Source organism: Myxine glutinosa, chromosome 12 (assembly GCF_964187855.1).
Source record: "Myxine glutinosa chromosome 12, kmMyxGlut1.1, whole genome shotgun sequence".
NCBI classification, from domain to species: domain Eukaryota; kingdom Metazoa; phylum Chordata; class Myxini; order Myxiniformes; family Myxinidae; genus Myxine; species Myxine glutinosa.
Genome location: NC_136272.1, coordinates 16,994,863 through 17,020,136, shown reverse-complemented (window position 1 = coordinate 17,020,136; position 25,274 = coordinate 16,994,863). Strand labels below are relative to the sequence as shown.

Here is a 25,274-nt window from a genome sequence, read left to right as displayed (position 1 = left end):
CAAAATTATTGACACCCTAGACTTAATGTTTGGTTTACAAAACCATATCAGGAGGGCAGGGCGATAGTGAATATATGACACATCCGAAGATGTCTTTGGTTTACCAAAATGGTGGACGCATCAGGCCACCTGTCCAACCAATGGGTATAGAGCGGACATACATACACGCATACATAAATACATTTGCTCCATTATATATAGATTGTTGACCCCACTTCCTTGCCCTCCTCCCCCCCCCCCCCTCCTCTTTCAATTCCCCCCCCCACTTCCTTGCCCTTCCTTGCTCTCCACCTTACCTTTCCTTCTCACTCCCATTCCTACCCCTTCCCCTCTTCTCATATCCCCCATTCGCGTGCCATATTTGACTTCTGAAAACCCGTTGTGGTGAAAAAGCGCGTCAGAACCTTTTTCGTTTTGTTTATAGCTGGATTTTGGTAAGAATTTTGACTTTCATATGTCAAGTATAATAATTATATTAATCTTCACTTGTGATATTTTGGCCCCAAAAATTTGTTCATACCAGTCTGCTCTGCCTGACCTAGAAACATCTTATTGGTGCTTTCTCGGCAAGACTTGGGCCCTAGCTGATTGAGGTCTCCTTATGCAGCACCAGAGTAGTGACGAGCAACCTGTCCAGTTTTAATTCTCAGCTGTGGAAACGCTCACTTCAAGTTGAGGCCTTTCTCTACGCCTACAGGCATGACATGGAATAAGAGTACATTTCATAAAAAGTTGAGTGAGCCATCATTTGTTTAACAGTATGATTTATGACAACACTGAGTGTTCACAAAACTTGTTGCTGGGTGTGCTGGTGTTATTTAGATTAATGAAATTACATTGTCATGTAATCGAATAAAATGTTGAATTTGTGAAATATGTCAAATTTATGCAAATAGAGGAACGTGATATCCTGGTTCCGATGGGGAGGATACCATGAATACGATTGTCTCGCCTGACATTTTATTTTTAATCAAATCGGCTAAAAAGGTGAGATTCTCTGCCTCCCTCGAATTGGAATTTGTACCCTGTCCACCTTTAATTTGTCTCTCCGATGATTTGTCATAAATATATATACTGTTCTCTTAAACCTTTCCTTACCTTACCATATATATATGTATATACTTCAAGCCTCCCCCTCCCCCCCCGCCCTCCTCCACCTCCCCACGCTGAGTTAATAGTTGGTGGAAGCACCTTTTACAGCAATTACAGCTGTGAGTATGTTGGGATAGCTCTCTACCAACTCTGCACACCTTGATTGGGCAATATTTGCCCATTCTTCTGTAAACTGTTCAATGTCAGTCAAGTTGTGTGGGGAATGTTGACGGACAGCAATGTTCAAGTGATGCCACGGATTTTCGATTGGATTTATGTCACGGCTCTGACTGGGCCACTCAAGGTCATTTATCTTTTAGTTCCTCAGCCACTCCAGTGCAGCTTTGGCTGTGTGCTTCGTGTCGTTGCCATTCTGAAAGGTGAACTTCCGTCCCAATTTCAACCTTCTTGCAGAGGGCAGCAGATTTTCCTCTCGGATTTTTCTGTATTTTATCCATCCCTTTTCCCCTCCATCCCACAAGTACCACAGTCCCTGCTGATGAGAAACATCCCCATAACATGATGCTGCCACCATCATGCTTCAAAGTAGGGATGGTATTCTTTGGGTGATGTGCTGTGTTGGGTTTGCACCAAACCTATCATTTTGCATTTAGGCCAAAATGTTCCATCTTGGTTTCATCAGACCACAAAACGTTTTGCCACACGACTTCAGAATCTCCAGCATAGTTTTTTTTGCATACCGCCAACGGGACTCAAGGTGGGCTTTTTTGAGTAATGGCTTCCTTCTTGCCATTCTACCTTACAGGCCAGGCTTGTCGAGTGCTTGGGATATTGTTCACATGTATACATTGACGAGTCTTTGCCATAAAGGCCTGTAGTTCTTTCAAAGTTGGTCTGCTCCTTGCTTGGTCATCCAGTTTGGAGGGACGGCCTGCTCTAGGCAGGGTCTTGGTGGTACCATACGCCTTTCACTTCTTAATGATTGTCTTGACTGTGCTCCAATGGTTATTCAAGGCCTTTGAAATGTTTTAATACCCATCCCCTGATCTGTGCCTTTCCACAACTCTATCCTGGAGGTCTTTTGAAAGTTCCTTGTTGCTCATGGTTGAGTCTTTGCTGTGAAATACACTACCCCAACAGAGGAAACCTACTTAACGATTTAACACAGGTGGAGGCCATTTAATTTGGTTTGTGAATTTGAAGGTGATTGGTTGTACCTGAGCTCATTTACAATTGCTATTATAAGGGGGTGTACACTTATCCTGTCAAGATATTCTAGTTATGTATTTTTAATTAATTTTCTGAAATTTGTAGAATTTGTTTTTCACTTGGAAGTTGTGGATTATGATGTGTAAATATAGGTGGAAATGGAAAGGGGGTGTAGACTTTCTATAGGCATATATTTGTATATATATATATACAGTCACGTGAAAAAGTAAGTACACCCCATGTAAAGTTTTGACTTTTTCAACATATTTCAACATTCAGCTATTTGATCTTCATTTCAACAATATTGATAGATAAAGGTGATATAATATAACAAATATCATGAAACATTTACATTTTGTAGTCCATTGTATAATTTAAATAAACATAAATGCAAATTTCGCATGTGGAAAAAGTAAGTACACCCCTACATTTATCACTACTTCAAATACCTAAAATTAGAATCAGGTGCACCAGCTCAGGTGCAAATGATTAGAACATCGATCGAGAGGATGTTGGAGAAACCTGTCTTATTTAAACCTCAGACATTTCGTTTGGTTTGCTCTTTGTTGTTGAAGTGTGCGGCGTCACCATGCCTAGATCAAAAGAGCTCTCTGAGGCCTTCAGAAAGAAGGTTAAGGATGCCTACGAGTCTGGGAAGGGATTTAAAAAGATCTCCAAACAATTTGAAATCAATCATTCAACTGTCCGGAACATCATCTACAAGTAGAGAAGATTCCAAACAACTGCCAACTTGTTCAGGCCAGGCCGCCCCAGCATGTTCAGCCCGAGAGCAGACCGCAAGATGCTGAAAGAAGTCTCTAAGAACCCCAGAATGTCATCACGGGACCTACAGGTAGCTCTTGCCACTGTTGATGTCAAAGTGTACGAGTCTACCATTAGAAAGAGGCTGCACAAATTTGATCTACATGGGAGGTGTGCCAGGAGGAAACCTTTGCTGTCCAGAAAGAACATCAGGGCAAGACTAAAGTTTGCCAATAAACACATAGGCAAAGACCAGCACTTCTGGAACAATGTGCTCCAGACAGGTGAGTCAAAGGTAGAGCTATTTGGCCACAGTACCAGAAGACATGTTTGGTGAAAACCAAAGACAGCATTTGACCACAAGAACCTGATACCAACTGTAAAGCATGGTGGTGGAAATATTATGGTTTGGGGCAGCTTTACTGCATCAGGGCCTGGGCAGCTCACCATCATATAATCCACTATGAATTCTTCATTGTACCAGAGTGTGCTTGTGGATAATGTGAGGCCATCTGTCGGAAAGTTGAAGCTCAACCGAAGGTGGACCTTGCAACATGACAATGACCCTAAACATACCAGTAAATCCACCAAGGAATGGCTGAAATGAAAGAAATGGAGGGTTCTGGAATGGCCAAGTCAAAGCCCGGATCTAAATCCCATCGAGATGTTGTGGGGGGATTTGAAATGAGCTGTGCATGCAAGAAACCCCTCATACACCGCACAGCTGAAAGAATTCTGCATGGAGGAGTGGGCAAAAATTTATCCCACTCGATGTCAGAGACTGGCAGACAGTTATAAGAAATGCCTACTTGAGGTTTTATCTGCCAAAGGGGGCAATACCACCTATTAGAGCCAAGGGTGTACTTACTTTTTCCACATGCGAAATTTGCATTTATGTTTATTTAAATTATACAATGGACCTCAAAATGTAAATGTTTCATGATATTTGTTATATTATATCACCTTTATCTCTCAATATTGTTGAAATGAAGATCAAATAGCTGTATGTTGAAATATGTTGAAAAAGTCAAAACTTTACATGGGGTGTACTTACTTTTTCACGTGACTGTATATGCACCCTTCCGCCTTTTTCAAATAACTCACAATTTTCTCTAAAAAGAAGTTGAAATTGACTAAAGTATTTGGTCTCCACAATTCTTTATTTCACTGTTAATATTACAGAACCTTTGTTATAGAACACCTCTCTACTGGCAGTTTGTCCCTCTCTTCTTGTGCAAACTGCTCCAGTTCTCCCAGATTTGAAGGGTGCCTTCTCCCAACTGCTGTTTTCAGATTTCTCCACAGGTGTTCAATGGGATTTAGATCTCGACTCATTACTGGCCACTTCAGCACAGTCAAGCGTTTTGTCTTGAACCATTCCTGGGTGCTTTTTGAAGTGTATTTGGGTCATTGTCCTGCTGGAAGACCCATGACCTTCGACAGAGACCCAGCTTTCTGACACTAGGTTGAACATTGCACTCCAAAATGCCTTGGTAATCTCCTGATTTCATGATGCCATGCACACATTCAAGGTACCCAGTGCCAGAGGCAGCACAGCAACCCCAAAACATCACTGGACCTCCTCTATGTTTGACTGTAGGGAAGGTGTTCTTTTCTTTGAATGCTTCATTTTGTTTTCTGTAAACATAGAGATGATGTGCTTCACCAAAAAGCTCTAATTCGGTCTTATCTGTCCACAGGAAATTCTCCTAGAAGGATTTTGGCTTGTTCAGGTGTGTTTTGGCAAACTCCAGTCGGGCTTTCTTATCTCTCTCTCAGCATTGGGGTCCTCCATGGAACCCCCTTTCATTGAGTTGGTGACGGATGGTGCGAGTTGAAACTTTCGTACCTTGTGTCTGAAGGTCAGCTTGAATCTGTTTCGCAGTTGATCGAGGTGCTTTCTCTACCATTCGGACAATCCTTTGCTGCAATCGTCGATCAAATTTTTTTCTTGTGGCCACGTCCAGGGAGGTTGGCGACAGTGCCATGGGCCTTAAACTTCCTGATAACATTGCGTACGGTGGACACGGGAACATCAAGGTCTCTGGGGATGGACTTGTAGCCTTGAGATTGTCCATGCCTGTGTTACGGGTTCCTCTACGATCTCCTGGTCTCGGTATACCTCCGAACCCGTAGAGGAGCCACAGCAGAAAAATATGTTATCCTGAGTCAAAAACAATGGTGAAACCACACCAATTGCAAATAATACAAACACCAATTATACAAACAAATATTGTATTAAAAATCACACAAAAATAACAGAACAACAATAATAGGAATCCAGAGTACAATCAATAGCTCCTATGATGATACCATCCGTTAACATGCATGAGGTAACTCTGTGCTCCACGTGAGTGGAAAATAACCTTCCCCAGTGTCTCTATATTCCCGTCTTCGAGCTCAGAGTTGGTCCCCTCCAGTGATCAACAGAACGATGTCGAATCGAAACCAGAATCTCGTTCATAGGACAGGCACAGACACGCCGCCCAAAACGGCACAAAGGCGCACGCGGCCCAAAGCGGAGAAAATGGTCACGTGGTTAAAGCGGCACAAAGGCGCACTCACGGCGACTGGGAAATCCATCGGCACCCTCCAGGTATGAAATTTCACTGTTCACGGTCGGCGAGCCGTAAAGTAATCGTCAAAAGCCTCGGTGCACACACACACCACAGATACGTCTGAAAGCGGTGGAAACGGTTGGCGAAGTAAGGAAAGTCTGCTCGACGCGCGAAGCGCACGAGTCAAAATGGCCGACGACTCGTGGTTCTCGAGTCGTCACGACCCAGCGATGATTCTTCGGAATCTAACGCCACCCGACACGCAGGGTGATCCGTCCCAGCAATAACAACTTTATCGCAGGAATTCCTTTTTCCCAGGAAACCCAAAGTACGTGACTCTTGCTCGACAACGTTCGTTGCAGACCGCAAAGCAACCCGCTTCTTCTCCGACTCCTTCGCTCGCACCGCCCCTTCCTCTCCACCTCATTGTCTTCCGGTTCAGGTTCCTGTATCATTTTAAGTTAACCTTTTAAAATAACTGTTCATAAACAATAAACCTTTGGAAGACAACAATAGTACATAGAATCAGAAATCTTTCAACTGGAGGAAAACCACAACAGCGGAAGTGACGAATCCGTAACACCTGGCTCCAATATTGTGTCTGACCTCCTCAGACAATTCTCTGGTTTTCTTTCTTTTCTCCAAGCTCATTGCGGTACACACAGTGACACAAAACAGCAGAATGGCTCCTTTTCTCTATTCAAACTGGTTGATTGAGTGATTTTTATATTGCAGGCACCTGCAACTCACCCATAGGTGAGTTCAATTCCAAAGTGAAGGAGAATCACCTGCTTGAAATCTAATTACAGTCATGCGCGTCCGTCAGAACAACGTCCGATCGCTTATACGTCCGTGGCCCATAAAAATAACAAGCATTCTGAGTATTGCGCTGCAATACATGTCCCCTACCAAAGTTCAAAGTGCCATAACTTTGTCAAAAATGATCGAATATGCAAATTTATGCACGGTTGATGCTGGTTTTCAAACTTGATCTGAGGTATGCTGAGACACGTGTGTCACGCCTCGCCTCGTTGATAAGCCCGCAAGGTCGCTCTGTGCAGCGGCCTGCACGTATTGCATGCACTGTGTGAATTATATAAATTATTACCAACTCACGATCTGAGGTACTGGCGATTCAAGAGATATCCATTTTTAAAAAATATTTTCGTTTAATTAACGATATCTGCCAAACCACGTTCCCTATCGCAAATTCCAAAAGGACATTTTAGTAGACTGACATGCTGAACAGATTTGTGAAGTTTCCCCTCGATTGGATCAAAAATGAGGGAGGGGCTCGGTTTTGAAGGTTCATGCTTAAAAACGTCATAACTCTGAAACCATCAGTAATTTATTATATTTTTCGGTTCACGATCAATGATCGATGTGTATATATATGTTGCTCGGCTTGGCTCCGCCCCTCCCGAAAGCGCGCGCTGTGTCGCGCTGTTGACGTTCGCGAGACGAGGCCGAGGACGCGCAGTGCGGCCTGAGGAGAACTCGAGAATAAACAAGAGATATCCATTTTTTAAAAATATTTTCGTTTAATTAACGATATCTGCCAAACCACGTGCCCTATTGCAAATTCAAAAGACATTTTAGTGCTGAACAGATCTGTGAAGTTTCCCCTCGATTGGATCAAAAGTGATGGAGGGGCTCGGTTTTAAAGGTTCATGCTTAAAAACGTCATAACTCTGAAACCATGTGACGCATGACGTCATGTTCGCTGACTTTTTTGTTCGTCATGGGTATGCGATTCTGCCTGCAAAGTTTGGCCTCGATATGTTCAGCCGTTGCAGAGGAAAATGGGTTTTTGTGTTTTCACGAAAAACAATATGGCGACCGAACCACGTGACCTGTGACGTCATAATTACCATTAAAATATTCTCCAGACCGAGTCCATCATATGGTGAAAATTTGAATCTCAATCGGTCCTATTATTGCAGAGAAATTGGTTTTTAAAGGAAATTAAAACTTAAAATGGTACCGAGTTAAGGATCATCAGAATTATCAGAATTCCCAAAGTTCAAAGTGCCCAAACTTTGTCAAAAATGATCGAAACGTCGTGAAGTTCGAACTTGACCTGTAACTTATCATTAGGAAACCATGTGCCAAGCTTGAAATCATTAGCATTAAGCGTTTAGAAAAAAAAAGTCCGGAAAACTGTTCTTTGCGTGACAGACTGACAGACTGACAGACTGACGGACTGACGGACAGAGGGACGGCGTGCAAACCTATAGTCCCCTCCGGTGTACACCGGTAGGGGACTAATAAGAAAATAATGGGGATTAAAAAAAACCCGTTCAGACAACGGGACGTAGCAGACGTAAGTGGCCTTCGAGCAGGCGCGCTCACGCATGCATCACGTGTTCATAAACAAAATAGATTGTGCTGCCAGGCGTATGATGATACAGTACAGTAAGTATATATCCATAATATATTTTGATACATATAAGAAATGCCTATGTTACTGGTTTACGTGTTTTGGCTAATGTAGTGTACAGTACTTTAAATTAGATTTCCTTACTTACGAAATAAAAAGTTTACAAACCGTATAACAGTGGTTTTGGTTTTGGTTTTGTCTCGTCGGCAGCGCCGCAGCATCGTCGGCATCCAGTCTCGATTACCCCCGCGTATCGTGAGCGTTATTCCATTGTCTTTTCATTTGATTTTATTGAAATCGATCCACCCTAAAGTTAACCATGGGTCCCAAACGCAGCGCAACCAGCCCTAGTGGTAGCAGCAGCAAGAAACGACGCAAGAGCATTGGTTTGGAGGAGAAGCAGAAAATAATAGGGCAGCGTGAGGGCGACAAATCTGCGAATGCCATCGCACGTGGGTTGGGCATGTTTTCTTGGCACGAATACCACCTCTGATTCAGCCGATGGATCGCGGGGCTATTGCAGCTTTCAAGTCCTATGTTCGGACAACGTCCAATTCGGTTAAAGTCACGTTTCCAAGAATGTATCTGGGACGTTAAGCGACGCATGACTGTATTTCAAACAACTTCTAAAAGGTGCCAATGATATTGTCCGGGCCATTTTAGAATTTCTGTGTGGAATAAGCTAAGATTTTGTATTTTTTTTTCAGCTTTTTATGTTTTGTTCCACTGGAAACCAAAGAAATACATATGTGGATCCCAAAAGATGTTTTAATTTCAACAATTTTCTGGAAGAAATGGTGCATTATTTGAAGGCTTGAAGGGTGCCAATATTTTTGGCCGTGTGTGTGTGTGTGTGTGTGTGTGTATACACACACACACACACAATGCAGCCATGTGCTGGGGTAGACTGTGTGCACCTTTCCGTGTATTGTCAGTCTCATGGCACGGAACCGATTTGCTATACAGAGTATGTTTAAGATGTGTCATTCTCTATGGGTTTGAAAATGTTTTTTATGTGATGGCAAATTTGATTGGGGAGAAAAAGCGATCGATTTTATCGATTTTATTGAGCCTTTTGCCCTCAAGTAATCTGCGCCACCAGCACATGGAGAAAACTCATCTGCATTCAAGATGCGAATCCCCTCTTTGTGGCGCTGATTTTGCTTTGGCTTTGAGGTTTTGTTTTGGTTTGGCATTTTTTTGGTTTTGCTTTGGTTTTGGTTTTGCAAAGGTTTTGCTTTGGCATTTTCACATCTCCCGAGTGTGGTACAGTATTCAATGAGATGACGAGTTTTCCAACTGAAATCCTTTGGCCTGTTAAATGATATGTCGGTGGTAATTTCTGGTGCGTCACCTCGAGTCGTGACGTCTCGTGGGCTGAATTGCTCCATTGTTACGATGGAGATGGCTTCGCTGCTCGTCCTTGAAGCGTTGAATGGGTTGAGGGAGCGGGGGTCTTCATCCTGAAGAGATAGTTTATTTATTCAACAACAGTTAATTGTAATCCATTGACATCATTCGATAGAGTTTTTGAATGAACAGGTATTCCAGGTGGAGGAGAATCACTGCTCCGAAGGCCGTCCGGCCATTCTCCGGTGTCTTGACCATTCGTTCCGCTTGCACTCCATCCTCTTTTCGTGGGCCATTCTCCTCTATTTTTCACGCGATCCCAGACTCAAAGCGGACTCTTTAACCGTTATCCTACTAATGTGCAAGTACACGGAGCCTGGTGATAATTGCCAATCCCAATGCAATGTTTGAGGAACTTGTGTCAATTGAGACATTTGAAATGTTTGTACAAATTCTCCCGACAAAGGGGGTTCAAACAAAGAGGGGTGCCAGGGGATGAAAAAGAATCCGGATTGTCGTGAGAGGGAGAACCTGCGAGGCAGGGCGACGATGCTTGTGTTTGTGCTTCAAAAAGAATAATAAAATTCCCAGATCTGGAACTTCACTCCAGGTCTGTCAATTTGTTCTACAATAAATATATTCTTTTATCTTGCAGGAGCCAAGCAGTAAACGTGTGCGGCCGCTTTCACGTGTGGCTTCACTTGCAAGCCTCATAACACCTGTAAAAGGTGTCAACGTGCGCCGCTTTGGTCAGAACCTGCAGGTAAGCCATGTGACTGCTGTTGCTTGTGCTCGTGTATTCATTGTTTTTTCATTGTCTTTTCACGTTGCCTGCGAGTATTCTTTGCTGTCGAGACGTCTTTTGGTTTGTTTTGTCTGCAGAGTAAACGTTCTTGGGCTTGACAACCGAGCCAATGTAAACTGAACGCAAACCTCGCACGATCGAACCAAATCTGAGTTTTGTATTTTTGAAAAAATAATTTCTGTTTATAATTGTTGCTTTTTATTCTTCTTCCATATGCAGCACATGGTATATTTTGCTGGGATTGCCGCTGTGCCCGCTGATGCAGTGCCCCCTTATAGGTTAGAGCAGGAATTCGAAATTTGTTCTGGGTGCTTGCGATAGCTCGACTACTCTTCACGAAGGACACCATGGAGTTTTTAGCATCCACCAACTAATGCCTGGAGACGCAACTCGCAGTTTAACTTCCATCCGAGCAACGGATGATGATGATGACACGATGATGAATCGACCTGCCTGTGAAACACGGGGATTCCGGTTTATAGCTGAGTCGGGGTTCCAAACCCGGGCTGGACATCTGAGGCAAGCGTGCGTACCTCCTCCAAGCTATCCTTCCAACTCTTAACGAACTAGATGGTATTCATAGAATACTTACCCTGCGCAGTCAACTTATTGCGAGCCAACTCTTCTGTTTTTGAACTTGTTTTTTTTTCTTTGATCCACTATGGCTGCCAGACCACGTGAGCGATGACATCATAAATTTATATTCTCTAATATAATTATTGCATAGTTCACGCTCAATACATTTAAAAATGATCAGACTAAGCGTTGTCCCTGTCGAATTATGACGTCATAATTATGGCACCAATGACGTCATCGTTAACAACACCTATTCCCCATATGGACTTCTTTACAATGAGCCATGTTTCAATTTTTTCCATACGGCGGTTTTGGAGATGTGGAGGTGCAACATTTTTCGGTTTTTCTAAGGTGGCGCCTGTCCCCCCTTGACCTATGATGTCATGATTATCATTAAAATATTCGAAAGGAGGAGACACTCCTATGGTGAAAATGTAGTGTCCATCAGACCAACAGTTGCTGCATTTTTAAAATAATGATCGGATGTGAGTAGTGTAATAATGTTGCTTCTGGGACACCTCCGTTTAACATGGGAAATCCCTATCTAATGTCATTTACCCCCTTGTCTTTTTCAAAAATCATAAACACCTCTATTTCTCCCACCCTCATCTTTATGAACCTTTTGTCTGTAGTACCTATCCTTAATGTTGTTCATTAGACCACTCAAACACTACAAATATTTGTTTTCTCTTATAGACCTATCATCCTTCTTCTACATATCATCTGGCAGATTAATCTTTGACCCACTCAAACATTGACCCATTCACTTCCATATTAATTCTTTCCCTCCCTCATTGCCCCTAAAGACCTCTATTTCTCTCACCCTGTTCTTTACGAACCTTCTAACCTTTTGACATGTTATCCTTATTCATTAGACCACTTAAACACCTGTGATCCTTCTGACCTTATGAACCTTTTAACCTTTTACTCTTAATATCATCTGGTGAATATAACCCACTCAAACAACGACCCTACAAATATTTGTTTATGTGTGGGAAATAATTTAATTCTCCTACAACTCTCCTCACCGTCTAATACATTAACAAAAAATATGTTTGAGTTTGGTTCTTTATTAAGATATTTTAACTGAGCTAAGATAAAATGGTAAACCTCCCTCAATGTTCTTATTTGAGCGCCTCCAGTGCCACATACCATTTTTAAATTAAAGTATATATTTTCCTGACAACCATCAAAGTTTTCCGTCCACTCAAAAATATTTCCATCTTTTTTACCCAATTCACCGGTATTTAAATTAATTCTCTTATTTGTTTTGTGAACTTTTTTACCAGTTGCCTTTTCAATTATACCTATTTGATATTTTTCACATTCATTATGTTTTCCATTTATATACCAAGGTTGATTACACCTCCACTCTTTAGTCTGGTTGATACTTGGTTCTATCATTTATATAATAGTAAAAAAGGCGGCGGTAGCCCGTTAAAATCCCCAACCCCCCCCCCCCCCCCCCCCTTTTTAACTTATCACTTATATATATCTTATCACTTATATATATCTTATCACTTATGTATATCTTATCACTTATATATATCTTATCACTTATATATATCTTATCACTTATATACTTATATAACCATAAGGGAGACTATCAATTCCATTTTCTAAAATAAACCTCTTATCATCAAAAGCCCCCAATGCTTTCTTATTTATCTCTTCTGAATATAATTGATGTTTATAACTTCTTATTCCATTAATCTTTCTAAACTCTTCTTTCTTTGTTGTTAAACAGTTATAATAATCCTTAAAGTTTATTGTTTCTTTAATAACATTTTTCTTTACACCTTTTAACTTCTTATCAGTCTTTTCAACGTTATTCACAATGTATTTATAAGCATAAGCCTTTGACCTCAATCCCACAAATTCACTCATGACATTTCCTCCTAATTCATCCTTGAACTTTCCAATCACCTTTTTATTTTTAGAAGAGAACAACTCACTCTCTGGACTGTAATTACTCGTGTCATAGATATTAATGTCTCTTTTCATGTCTGAATAAACATCGTTGGTATTAATTTTCAAAATAAAACTATCTGTATCCATATAAAGTAGATTAACATCATTTTGATATTTCTTCCTCAAGTTATTATAAAAGTAATCATACATTAATGACTTTGATAAATCAAGAATTGTTGTTCCAATATAAATAGGTTTGTTCATTTCAATACTCTCTTTAATCAAATGGATCGCACAAAAGTTCTCAGTAAAGACCTCAGCTCGAGTAAAACTCGGTCTATTAATTAATTTTGATGCTTGTTCCCAAGATGTTGATAGTCTGATATTTTGTCTTTTCCTCACATTCTCCATAGTCTTACCAAAGACCGCATTATTCATTAATTTATAAAAGTCTTTCTCAAAATCTGTTTTTGACTCTGTTCTTCTTTGTGTATTAAAATCAATGTACCCCTTTAACCAATGACTTTGATTGAACTTTAGAACCCTATGGATCTTCTCTACTCTTAGACCTTTTGATAAATATTGTCGCAAATTTCTTTGGTGTAGAACATAATTTTTCTTGTTATATAATGTAGTAAGTAATTTTTCTGTTGATTCACCTATATCAAACGATCGTTGATAATCACTCAACCATTCTTTCTTTGGACTTTCTTTCTCACAAGCAAATGGGAGATCTTTGTGTAGGTTATGGAGTTCCTCTGGATATTTTAAATCAATTTCAAAATAATAACCAACTTTTTCTTCATCCAATTCTTTTTGTGTAGAGATACATACATCTTGTAAAACGTTTTTGTAGTCTTTTTCCTTTACCCATCTAAGTTTTCCATAAGGAAGAGCCTGAGACATTGCCCAGCCATACAGGTTGTTCGCGTCATAGTACATCAAGTAAGAACTCTCTTTCGTTGGATCATAATTTGGAAGATATTTGTTATTTGCTTTTGCGTATCTACTCGAGCAGACTTGTGAAATTCCACCTCTTTTTGCCTTTTCAATCATCAAAAGCATATCAACATCGATTATCAAATCCAAATCTTGTTTTGTCATTTTCAACATCGCACTCCAGGCCAATCCAGGTGCTGTGTAGTAGTGAGCAGGATCCAATCCATATCCAGTGCGACAAACAGATCTAAAGGCTTCAAATACATCGGCCAATAAAAGCACATCAGTTTTGAGATACAAATCGTGATACTCGCCAAGATTCTTGATGTTATATTTTTCCCAAACATTTTGTGCGTGTACATAATCTTTATCAGATATATGACTATTATTTAATTTGTTATAGAAATTTTCTTTTGAAGGAAGTTGTGTTTCATTGAATCTCTCAAATGAGTCCATATAGTCATAGGGGTAAATTCCCTTTTGTGTTAGAAAATCTTTATCTAAAAAATACTCTGAAAGACATGGAAACTCTTTTAGATTTTGAACCAAGTTAACCAATGGACTTGCCATGAATTTAAATGTATCAAGAAATCTGATATGAGTAATAGGAGATGTGTGAATTGTTTTTGTGAATGAAATGTATTTCTGATCCGTGTTTGGAATTGCTGAGATACTTCCAGAAGTCTTTGAGAGTTCCTTGATAAATAGATGTGTATCATAATGAGCGTTGTTATGAAGAAAGACAGGAATGAAAGAGGGGAGTTGATAATTAATATTACAACTTTGATGAGCCGGACCTCTATATTTACCAGTGAGATGACAATGGTCTCTAACCTTTAGACCTTTACCAATTTTCTCCTCACAAATATGACAGACATTGTTTTTTATAAATTCCCTTTTTTCTTTACTTGTTAAGGACATTGGTTTATTGGTTTCTCTCATTATCTTGGTTAATCGAACACAGTCTTTTTCTAGTCGTTTCACAAACTCCTCTGGGGTATTTGAGCCTCTATACATCTCTAACTTGTTATATTTATCACCAACGGATGATTTGATATAATAACAAAAACCACAAGGAGTATGTTTTTGATATTTATTTGTGTATGATTCTTTTGGATCTTGAGAAGCAGTATCAATTTTTTCTAAAATACTTTCAAAATCAGCATATATAACAAATGGATGTTTGATCTTTTTATTTTCATCTTTGAATGTGATCTTTGAGCCTTCTTTAGGCATATTGATTACCGTTGATTTATGTTCGCCACAATAATTTGAATGTTTATCTAATCTTTCTTGTGAATTGAAGAAGTTAAGACAACGCAAACAAATATATATTTTATTTGTTCTCTTACAGACTTGTGGTTTTATTAATTTAGCAATATCTTTGATGTATGTATAATGTGAATTTTCGTCTGAATTAAAATATAGAAGATTAATATGAGTTTCTTTACAATTGTCAGAAAGCTTTAAAACCTGAATGTTGTTTGTTTCTGTTAGACCATAAACATTAACTGATAAATTATTCATCTTTTCAAATTTAGGAATATCATTTAAAGTCATCGGAAACTTTAGATCTTTCGTATTTAATGTATTCTCATATTTTTTATAATGAGATACTCTTTCATCATGAAAATGTGGAGGATGTAAGTGTGCTAAAATAGACCAGAGAAAACATTTATTGTCTTTATTTTTGATATTGATAACTGCTTTTCTATTTTTGATAACACTGGGTAAATCAATGTAAGAAGAAGCTTTTAGAGGATCTGATTTAAGAATATGAATGTCTATGTAAATAATTTTTCCTATATTGAATCCACTTCCTACGATTGAATTATCCACATCTTGCTCTTGTTTAATAAGTTCATCATAGACTCCTGATGTTTTAAAATCTTGATATGAAGATATAAAGTGTGGCTCAGTTCTCATGTATGGTGCATCTATAACTCCTTCATCCTTTGTCATTTCTAATTTTACTCCCATATAAAATTTAAGTGGTTTCATTTCCTTTAGTGTTTTTTCAATCAACGTTTGAACAGCAGGTTTAACTATTTCTACAGCATCAACTATAGACTCTGGTTCAGGAGGTTTGAAGTTAAAGACTCTTATTTTAATATGTCCTTTGAATGCTCCATCAGAGTTTTTAGTTGTGATAAAATTTGATAAATGTAGATTTGTTTTAAGATGTATTTTGAAGCCTTTCTTGAGGATATTTTTATTACATGTAGAACAGTGTTTTGTTTCAGGTGGAAGAGGGGAAAGTTTGTTTAAAATGTTGTATGTATGTTTTGCGGTGAGAATATGTTGTTTATAATATTTTACTTCCTTCTCGCAAGTATCACAATAAACCATATTTATAGCGTGAGAAAACGTGGTGTTTTATATATATCACTGTGCTTAAAATAAAACACTTTTGAGCTTTACAGCTCCGTTTTATATATATCGCTGTGCTTAAACTAAAACACTTTTTCACTCAGAATCATCTAAGTCATAACTATCACATGAATACTCAGAATCATACTCAGAGTCATCAATAAAGCTACTCTCATAACTATCATTTGAGCACAAACTATTAGTATCATAACTATCATCTGTGTTCAATGAAATACTATCATCACCATCGTCCAAGTTCAATGAAATACTATCATCACTATCGTCCGAGTTCAATGAAATAGTAAAATCTTCACTGCTGTATTGACTCATATTTAATTAGCAAGAAAAATATTCCCATCAATATCTATATACTTTCTTTCATTAACAGATTCAATCTCTACAATTTTTATATCAAAAGTTATCTTTAAATAATCTCTAACTATCATAGAACGAAATGACATTTCACCAGAAATATTAACATCATTCATTTTACTTAGATCTACACCCTTTGGATTATTAAAGAAAATACAAATGTCTCCTCTAGAATTATTAATGGTCTTATCATTCTTTTTCAAAGTATCGTGGTCAATCACTTTTTCAAGCTTTGAATAAATTGCCAGGAGTAGAGGAGAAACTTTTGTTAGATTTACTTTAATGGATGTCTTTCCAGGTATAGTTAGAGCTCTTCCTTTAAATGAAATAGAGGGGCTCATGTTATTTTCCATAACTGGTTTTACCCAAAAATTTCCATATTTATCTTTGTTCAATTTAACATCTTTGACATATTTTTCTATATCTTCCACCGAAGTAGAGATTGATTGAAATTTGTCTTTTGTGCTTTGAAACATTGTATTTATTAATGAATAAACTTGCGTTTAGTTTAAGTAAAAATTTACCACATAAATATGATAAGTTCTGAAGGATATTTAGAATTTCCAGACTCTCCATATGATAAATTAGAGAATTGTCCGGCTTGTGATAGAGTGGGGCTTAATGATGAGGATTCATATAAACAATGTTTATTCTGTGATTATATTCTAATTAATGATAATAAGAAATATAAAAAAACATATAACTCTTTTAAATTAGAACCAAAAATGAATTACTTTACAAGATTAATAAGAGAGATGAATGTTAAGCATTATGGTGATAATACACCATTTCTTACAAGGAAAGAGACTCTTTGTATTGAGGAAATGTATAAGGGTTTAATGATATTTATTATTCAAAATAATTTTAATGGAAATGTTAATACAAGATACTACATAAATAAAATAATGAATTATTTTGAAATTAAACCCGAACTCAGGATAAAATATAGAGTTTCTAAAATAGCTCAAAAAAAGTTGGATGACTTGTTTTCCAAATATATAAATGAATGATTTTTTACCCGTTTGGGAAAATAAGATAAAATTTAATAACCATAAAAACATTCCAAATTCATTGAGATGTCTAATAGTTGGTTCAAGCGGATGTGGGAAAACCTGTTTACTTTTAAAGATGCTCCTTGGTCCTAATTTTTTAGATTATGATAATTTAATAATTTTTACAAAGTCAAGTTTTCAACCCGAGTATCAACTACTCTCACAGGGTTTTAATGCAGGTCTTAAAAAGGAAGACATTATCGGTTTATTTAAACTTCAAAACAAACTGAATGATTATAATATTGAAGATATAATACAATTATTTTGTGATACACAGAAATCAAAATCGAAACCCATAACTTGTAATCTCAGTGATAATACGGATGATATACCTTCACCTCAAGATTTAGATAAATCAAAAAAGAACCTCGTCATCTTTGATGATTGTGTTAATGAGAGAAACCAAACAGTAATGGATAGCTACTATACAAGAGGGAGACATTCTTCTTGTAATTGTATATATCTTAGTCAATCATATTTTCAACTCCCTCGACGCTCAATAAGAAACAATGCCAATACTTTTATTTTATTTAAGTTAAATTCAATAGATGTAAATAATTTTTGGAGAGATAATTGCTCTACGTTATGTAGTAAAAAAGAATTTGAAAATTATATGAAACACACGATTGGAAAATATAAATATATTGTTGTGAAACAAGATGAGATACTAAATGATATTTTTCAATAAATAAATACAGAAAATGAATACCGAAGAAAGAGAAAGAAAGTTTAAGGAACATCAACAATTAGTTTCAAAAGTTGTTAAACAACAGGAAGAGATAAAGAAGAAACGGAGACAGAAACTAACTGGTGAAGAAGCCTTTGAAAGAAAACAAGAGAAATTCTTTAAACCACTTTTGAAAACTCAACACTCACCTACAGTTCCCACGGTAGAATTTACTCCGAAAAAACTTCAAATGCTCAAAGATTTTAGTCAGATAACAAAACAAGAACTTGGTGAATTAGAATATGATGACGAGGGATTATTTCGGAAACTTGAGGAGGTAAATCAACCCCCTAATTATGTTGTGGAAGCTCTTCAAAACAATGAATATTCGGCGGGTTCAAAAACCAGAGCAGGTCTCATTCCAACAGAAGAACCAGCAGTGTTTCATCTTGTGGAAGAAAAGGTATTGATATTTAATGATGAATTGATGTTCTTGAGTTCTACTCAACCAAATGTTAAATTAACTCCAAGATTAATGTTTCTTCTAACAAACCCCGGATTCAGCGGTTCAAAATATTTTGAGGAACCACTTGATATGGAAAGAGAGGAAGATAGGGTATATATTGAGTTGCTAAATGCACTTGATTATGGAGTTTCTGTTGCTGGTAAAAGTAAGAAGAATGAGAAGGAGAAACATATTATTGATGCTTTAAGTAAGCTTGGTTCGGGTGTTAGTTTTCTTCCAAATGACCCATCACAATTAGTTAATAGGCTATTATTGTTGTTAGGTAGTAAGAAGGCTGGAAACAACAATTGTTTTAATGAATCCTCAGCCATTTTAGATCAGTTGATGAACATGAAAATAATTAATAAATGTCAATACAAAGATATTTTATTAGATATTAAATAAGATGAGAAGCACAATTCTTAGTTTTAATTTCACAACGAGCGATTACACAGCTTCATTCCCTTACCCACTACAACTTGACCCCCTTACCTCATATGAGGCATCTTTGTTGTCAATGGAAACTTACAATACCCTTTTTAATATCACAGAGAAAAACAACAAGTTTAGTTATAATCCAGGAAGTGGATATAAAACTATAACCGTTTCACCTGGAGCTTACGAGATTTCTCAAATATCTTCAGAAGTCTCTCGCCTTATGAAAGAAAAAGGTGATGAACCAAAAAATATTGTAATAGATATTCAAAAACACACTTCAAAATCAACTATTAAACTTAAAAATAATTATAAAGTTGATTTCACGATTGAAAATTCGTTTAGAGAGCTATTGGGTTTCTCTTCAAAAAAGATTGAAAATAACGGGACGTTTTACAGTGATAATGTTATCCAAATATCCTCCGGTATAAATTCAGTATTAATTCATTGTGATTTGATTGATGGTGCTTATAACGATGGAATAAGAACAAATACAATATTTTCATTCAGTGCATACTCAACCCCGATTGGTTATAAATTTAATATGGAACCAAAAAATCTTGTCTATTTACCTGTGTCAGGAAAAACCATATACAGAGTAAGTTTTAGGATAACCGACCAAGATAATCGTATGATATCCTTTAATGATGAAATTATATCCATCAGAATTCACCTACGTGAAGTTTTTCAATAAATAAATAATGGTTATTGTGAGAAAACACGAGTTGGGAAAATATAAAATAATTACAGGGGAGGGCATGTTCCTTTCACCAGACTATACAAGGTATGTGGGTAGAGGATACTATAAACCTAAGAGACAACGAGGTGTAGGTCATCAATTTCGAAATAAAGGAGATGGGATAATTGATACTCTAATGGGTATTGGTTCAACCATCCTTAAACATAAAGACCTAATTGATTCAACTGCTTCTGCCGTGGGCTCCGTTGCGGGTGCTATAAAGAGTATAAAAGATGCTCAAAAGGAGTCTCATAAATTACAAGCAATCAAAGAAATAAAAAAAGGTAAAACTCAACTATCTTCACAAGAACGACAAAAAATCATTAAAATACTTGGGTCAGGGTTTCAACAATTTTAATGCTATATAAATACAAGTATGGAAGCGATTGATAGTATCTATGATTTGGATGATACGATTATCATTTCAAACTCCCCTAAAAAGGAAGACTATTTTAAGGTAAATGCTATAACAGGAACAGACTGGAATTCAAACGGAACAAAAAGTTTTGAAATAAATAATCAACAAACTTACTTGAATATAGCTGATAGTTTCTTGCTGTGTAAATTTAAATTCACTAAGGCTGCGAATAATACTAATGCTACACTCGTAAATGATTTCTTCTGGAAAATGTTTGACAGTGTCCGCCTGTATATTGGAACACAAGAGGTTGAAGCGGTTGATTATGTCTCTGCTACATCTGAAATGATGAAATTTACACTATATTCGTTTAGTGATAGAATGGGTAAGGGAGCTGTTGAAGGTTTTATTCCTGATATGTCAACGGGTACAAACGCAGACCCTGGTTATAGTCAAAGGAAGTCAATGTATAATGATGAAACAAAAGCAGTGAATAGTTTTACCGTAGCAGTACCTCTTAAAGGTATATTTGGATTTTGCGATTATGATAAAGTTTTGTATGGTCTTAAAATTAGATTTCAACTACAAAGGAATGATAATGTAAATAGGTTGCTTTTTGGGGATGAAAATGCTTTTGGAGACAACAATAAATTTGTTATTAATGATTTGTGTTGGTATATCAGTGAATATACTCCTAATCTTAAAACGGAAGAGATGTTAAATAGAAGACTTAACTCAAAGAAACCGCTAAATGTATCATACCTTAAAAGAAGATGTCAACACGTTAAACTGGAACACACTACCTACACTTGGAATTTGGGTGTTCTTCAAGGAAAGCCACGATACCTCTGGCTCATTTTTAAAAAACCAGATGGAGAGGACGGTACTAATAAGAATAATGCGCTGAGTGATAATGCTAAGGTGAAACAACTTCGGGTTTCTCTTGATGGCACATTTTATCCGCGAGATAGATTGGAAATTGATTGGGAAAAAAATGATTATGCGGAAGCCTACAAGTCCTACCAAAAGGTGTGTGAAAGTAATGGTAATAATGATCCTATTTTGGATATGGTTGCGTTTCAAAAACTTTATACAATCTACGCAATTGACCTGAGTTCTCAAAAGGAAACTATAAAGTCTAATCGAGTGGATACTTCTCTATACATTGAAAGAGGGGAGAGTGAAGAGGTTAATGCATATTGTTTGCTTTTGGAGGAAACAGAATTACAGATTAATACAGATAATGGTGTTATGATTAATATCACATAGGTTTTTTCTCATAAATAAATGGTTGGGGTATATGTTAATCAAATCAATCTTAATAAATTAACATCTTGTATTCAAAATCAAAAGCCTTGTATTATTAATGTTAATACAATTCAAAGAAAAGGAGCTGTAAGAATTGATGTTTTACTCACACACACACACAAGTAAAAACACTAAATGATGTTGGATCACTTAAAATTAAAATGACGAAACCTATGTTAAAGAAATATTCAATAGACGAGTCAAGAGGAGGATTTCTCCCGTTTCTAATTCCTTTATTTGCTGGTTTAAGTGCGGCGGGAGCATTGACTGGTGGTATTTCAGCAGCGGTAAAAACTGCTAACGAAAGGAAGGCACAACTAAAAGCTCAAAAAGAATTGGAAAGACATAACAAGGAGTTGGAGAAACAAATTAGTGGAAGTGGTGTAATTGTAGATTTTGCTCAAAAACTTGAAAGTCTACCTGATAAAGCTAGATTGTTGGTTGGAGATATGCTTTCCTCTATCGCTCAAGCGGGTGTTAAACTAACTAAACGGGGTAATGGATTGTATCTTTCTCATAAATAAATGGATAAATGGTTTAAACAATTTGGAAAGAATACAACGTCAAATATAGAACTAGCTAAGTATTGTAAAACACTAAAAATTGATAATGTGGTTATTTGTATGAGAGATGAATTAATACATATAAATAAGAATACAAAGAATATTATTATGAATTTAGACACACAGAATGGTTCTCATTGGGTTTGTATTCATAATAGTCAGGATAAATATTATTTTGATAGTTATGGTATGCCACCACCTGTTGAAGTAATACAATTCTTACAGAATGGTGTTTATCAAACATTTCAAGTTCAAGAAATTAATTCTAAATGTTGTGGTCAATTATGTTTATATGTATTATTTCAACTCAACAATAATGAAAATTTTTATGATATCATTTTTAATCTAATATAAATGACTTATGTTGGAAAAGATGGTTCTATCTTTGGAAAATCCTCTCAGGATATTGATTTATCAAATTATTATACAAAGGCACAGGCTGAACGACAAAAATATAGTGTAAGTAAAAATATTAATATGAAGAATACTTATAAATTAATCAATTATCCAAACCCTACAGATGCGAATGACTTAATTAGATTAAGTGATTTATCACAATATATATTTTTAAAGAAAACAGCACGTTTTGTGAAACAAGTAAAATTTACAACCACAACACCTGGTTATACTGACCATACACCTTTCCTCATTGAATTTAACTACCTGCTTACAATTGAATTTTATAAAGAAGGACATTTAGTTAATATGCGAATTAATAAATGGGGGTATGATATGCCTGATTTAGGGTATAATTGGTCTTTTTCAATAAACATAGAAGACCTACATGATTTAAATCAGTCTCGTAAAGAAGAATATTATCCACTTGGTGAGGATAAGGATTTATGTGGAAGTACAATTAGTAAACAACAAATACGTGATTTTAAGAAAAGAAAAATATATGATAGTATAGCGATGGTTCGCATGACAAAGAAGGAAGGTAATGAGATAAGGATAGAAAGCCGAGGAATACAAACCGATTTGGTAGTGGGAAGATGGGGTGGTATTACCTGTCATAATATTAATCTCACATATATTTCTGATACATAAATGGCAGGAAGAAGACTACAAGAGAATTATAATTTTTGTATTCAAGGATACCTACAAGAAAAGGGTGCTCGGTATTACATACCTTATGATTTGGAGCATATACATGGGAATTTTGTCATTAAAAACTGGCCTTATACTGATATTGTTAAACCCACAAATAGAGACTTGTTTAAAATATTAAATAAAAATGAACTTCTCAAAGTTATGAAATATAAAACTCTTTTAGAAATCGTCAACAAATCTTATTGGTATCCTATTATGAGAAAAATAATTATAGATACAAGAATATCTCAAAATCCAGATGAGTATATGTATAATATTCTTTGGGGTTCAAACTCAAGGGTAGCAAGGGATGAGGAAGGAGTTGAAGAAGAGAAGGAGGAAAGAGAGAAAAAGGAGAAGGAGGAAAGGGAGAGGGAGGAGAAGGAGGAGAGGGAGAAAAAGGAGGAGGAGAGGGAGAAAAAGGAGAAGGAGGAAGGAGAGAAAAGGGAGAAGGAGGAAAGAGAGAAAAAGAAGAAGGAGGAGAGGGAGAAAAAGGAGAAGGAGGAGAGGGAGGAAAGGGAGCAAAGAGAGAGGGAGGAAAAATATAAAAAGATGGAAATCAGTGAGATTCGTAAAAGATTGAGTGTATTACAGCAAATAAATCAATCTCAACGCACCGAAGAGGAAATTAAAGAATTAACAACTCTTATGAAGATAATGGTTTCAAAAATAACAACGTCAATGTCTTCAATTTCAGGGAGGAGATTTAAACGAGAAAGTGGTGAAGAAGAAGAAGAAGAAGAAGGAAAAGATTATGTGATTGATGATGTTGGTGTCATTGACTTTAGTTAGTTTTTATTTGTAAATAAATGGAGGAGAGAGTGAAGGCATTCCTTAGGATTCTTTATGTTTTAAAAATAAAGATTGAAATGTATATGTTGAAAACCAAAAAAGTTTTGATACTCTGTCGGAATTTTTCTGATAAATAAATATGAGTTATTGTCTCAAATGTAAAAAGAAAACTAAATCTAAAAATATCTCTTATGTTAAAGCTAAAAATAATAGAGTTTATCAAAAAGGAATATGTCAAGTATGTGGCTCTAAAAAGTGCCAATTCATCTCTCCTAAAAGAGGAGGAGACATACAAAAGTTTCTGTCAGGAAGTAAATTTACAACAACTGGAATTCCAGGGGAATTACACCTTCCAGGGTATTCTTTCTGTGGTCCTGGAACAAACTTGGATAAAAGATTAGATGAGGCTGACAATCCTAAACCTTGGTCTAAACCTACAAATAGGGTTGATGAAGTGTGTATGAAGCATGATATTGCTTATGGGAAAACCACTACGTTGACTGAAAAACATAAAGCCGACAGCGAAATGTTGTATAATTTGTCTTTGATACAAAATCCAACGTTGAGAGAGAAAGTTGATAGGTTTATTGTGAGAAATTTGATAAATGCTAAATTGAAACTTGGTCTTGGTTATTCCTCAAAAAACTATTAGGCTCTAATGATGTCATCAAGACTGAGGAGCTTTTGGCTGAAGAATTACACAAACCTATAATCACAAAGTTTAAAAGAAGGAAGGTTTATTCTAAATACACCGACCACATATGGTCCGCTGATTTAATTGAATTGAATAATGACAGGGGATACAGGTATGCTTTAACCGTTATTGATTTGAGGAGTAGATTTGCCTGGGTTGTCCCTTTAAAAAATAAAAGGGGTGATACTTTAATGTTAGCCTTTAAGCTAATATTTGATCGGGATAAAAGGAAACCAAAGAAGTTATGGACTGATGAGGGAACAGAGTTCTATAACAAAATATTCATGAAATTTCTTAAGGGGAAGGGTATTAAATTATACAGCACCTTTAATGAAGGAAAGGCAGTTGTTATTGAGCGTTTTAATCGTACTTTAAAAGAGAAATTATATAAAAAATTCACACAACTCGGTTCTCAAAAATGGGTGTATTTAATTCAGGATATTGTAGATAATTACAATAATACAGTTCATTCATCAACAAAATCAAAACCATCAGAAACATTTACAAAATTAGAATATGAAAAGGAGATTAATTTGAGAAAGCCCAAGTTTAAAGTTGGTGATATTGTAAGAATATACAAATGGAAAAGCCATTTTGAGAAAGGTTATACACAAAAATGGACTCGTGAATTATTTAAAATCATTGATGTAATGGATACAGTCCCTTGGACCTACAAATTATATGATTTAAATGGAGAAGAAATCTTGGGTTCATTTTACTCGCAAGAATTACAAAAAACACAAGTAAGCAGATAATACCCTTGAAAATAATAAATAAATAAATAAAA

At 36.5% G+C, this 25,274-nt stretch overlaps 1 protein-coding gene across 2 annotated transcripts in view; it reads left to right on the top strand.

Moving 5' to 3' along the window:
- Positions 1-25,274, top strand: part of ARHGEF3 (Rho guanine nucleotide exchange factor 3) — a 99,236-nt gene that overhangs the window by 64,902 nt on the left and 9,060 nt on the right. For both annotated transcript variants that reach the window (XM_078766521.1, XM_068133162.2), the window contains one exon: positions 9,968-10,075. In XM_078766521.1, coding sequence (XP_078622647.1) covers positions 9,968-10,075 — 108 coding nt within the window. The remainder of the gene's footprint in view (positions 1-9,967; positions 10,076-25,274) is intronic.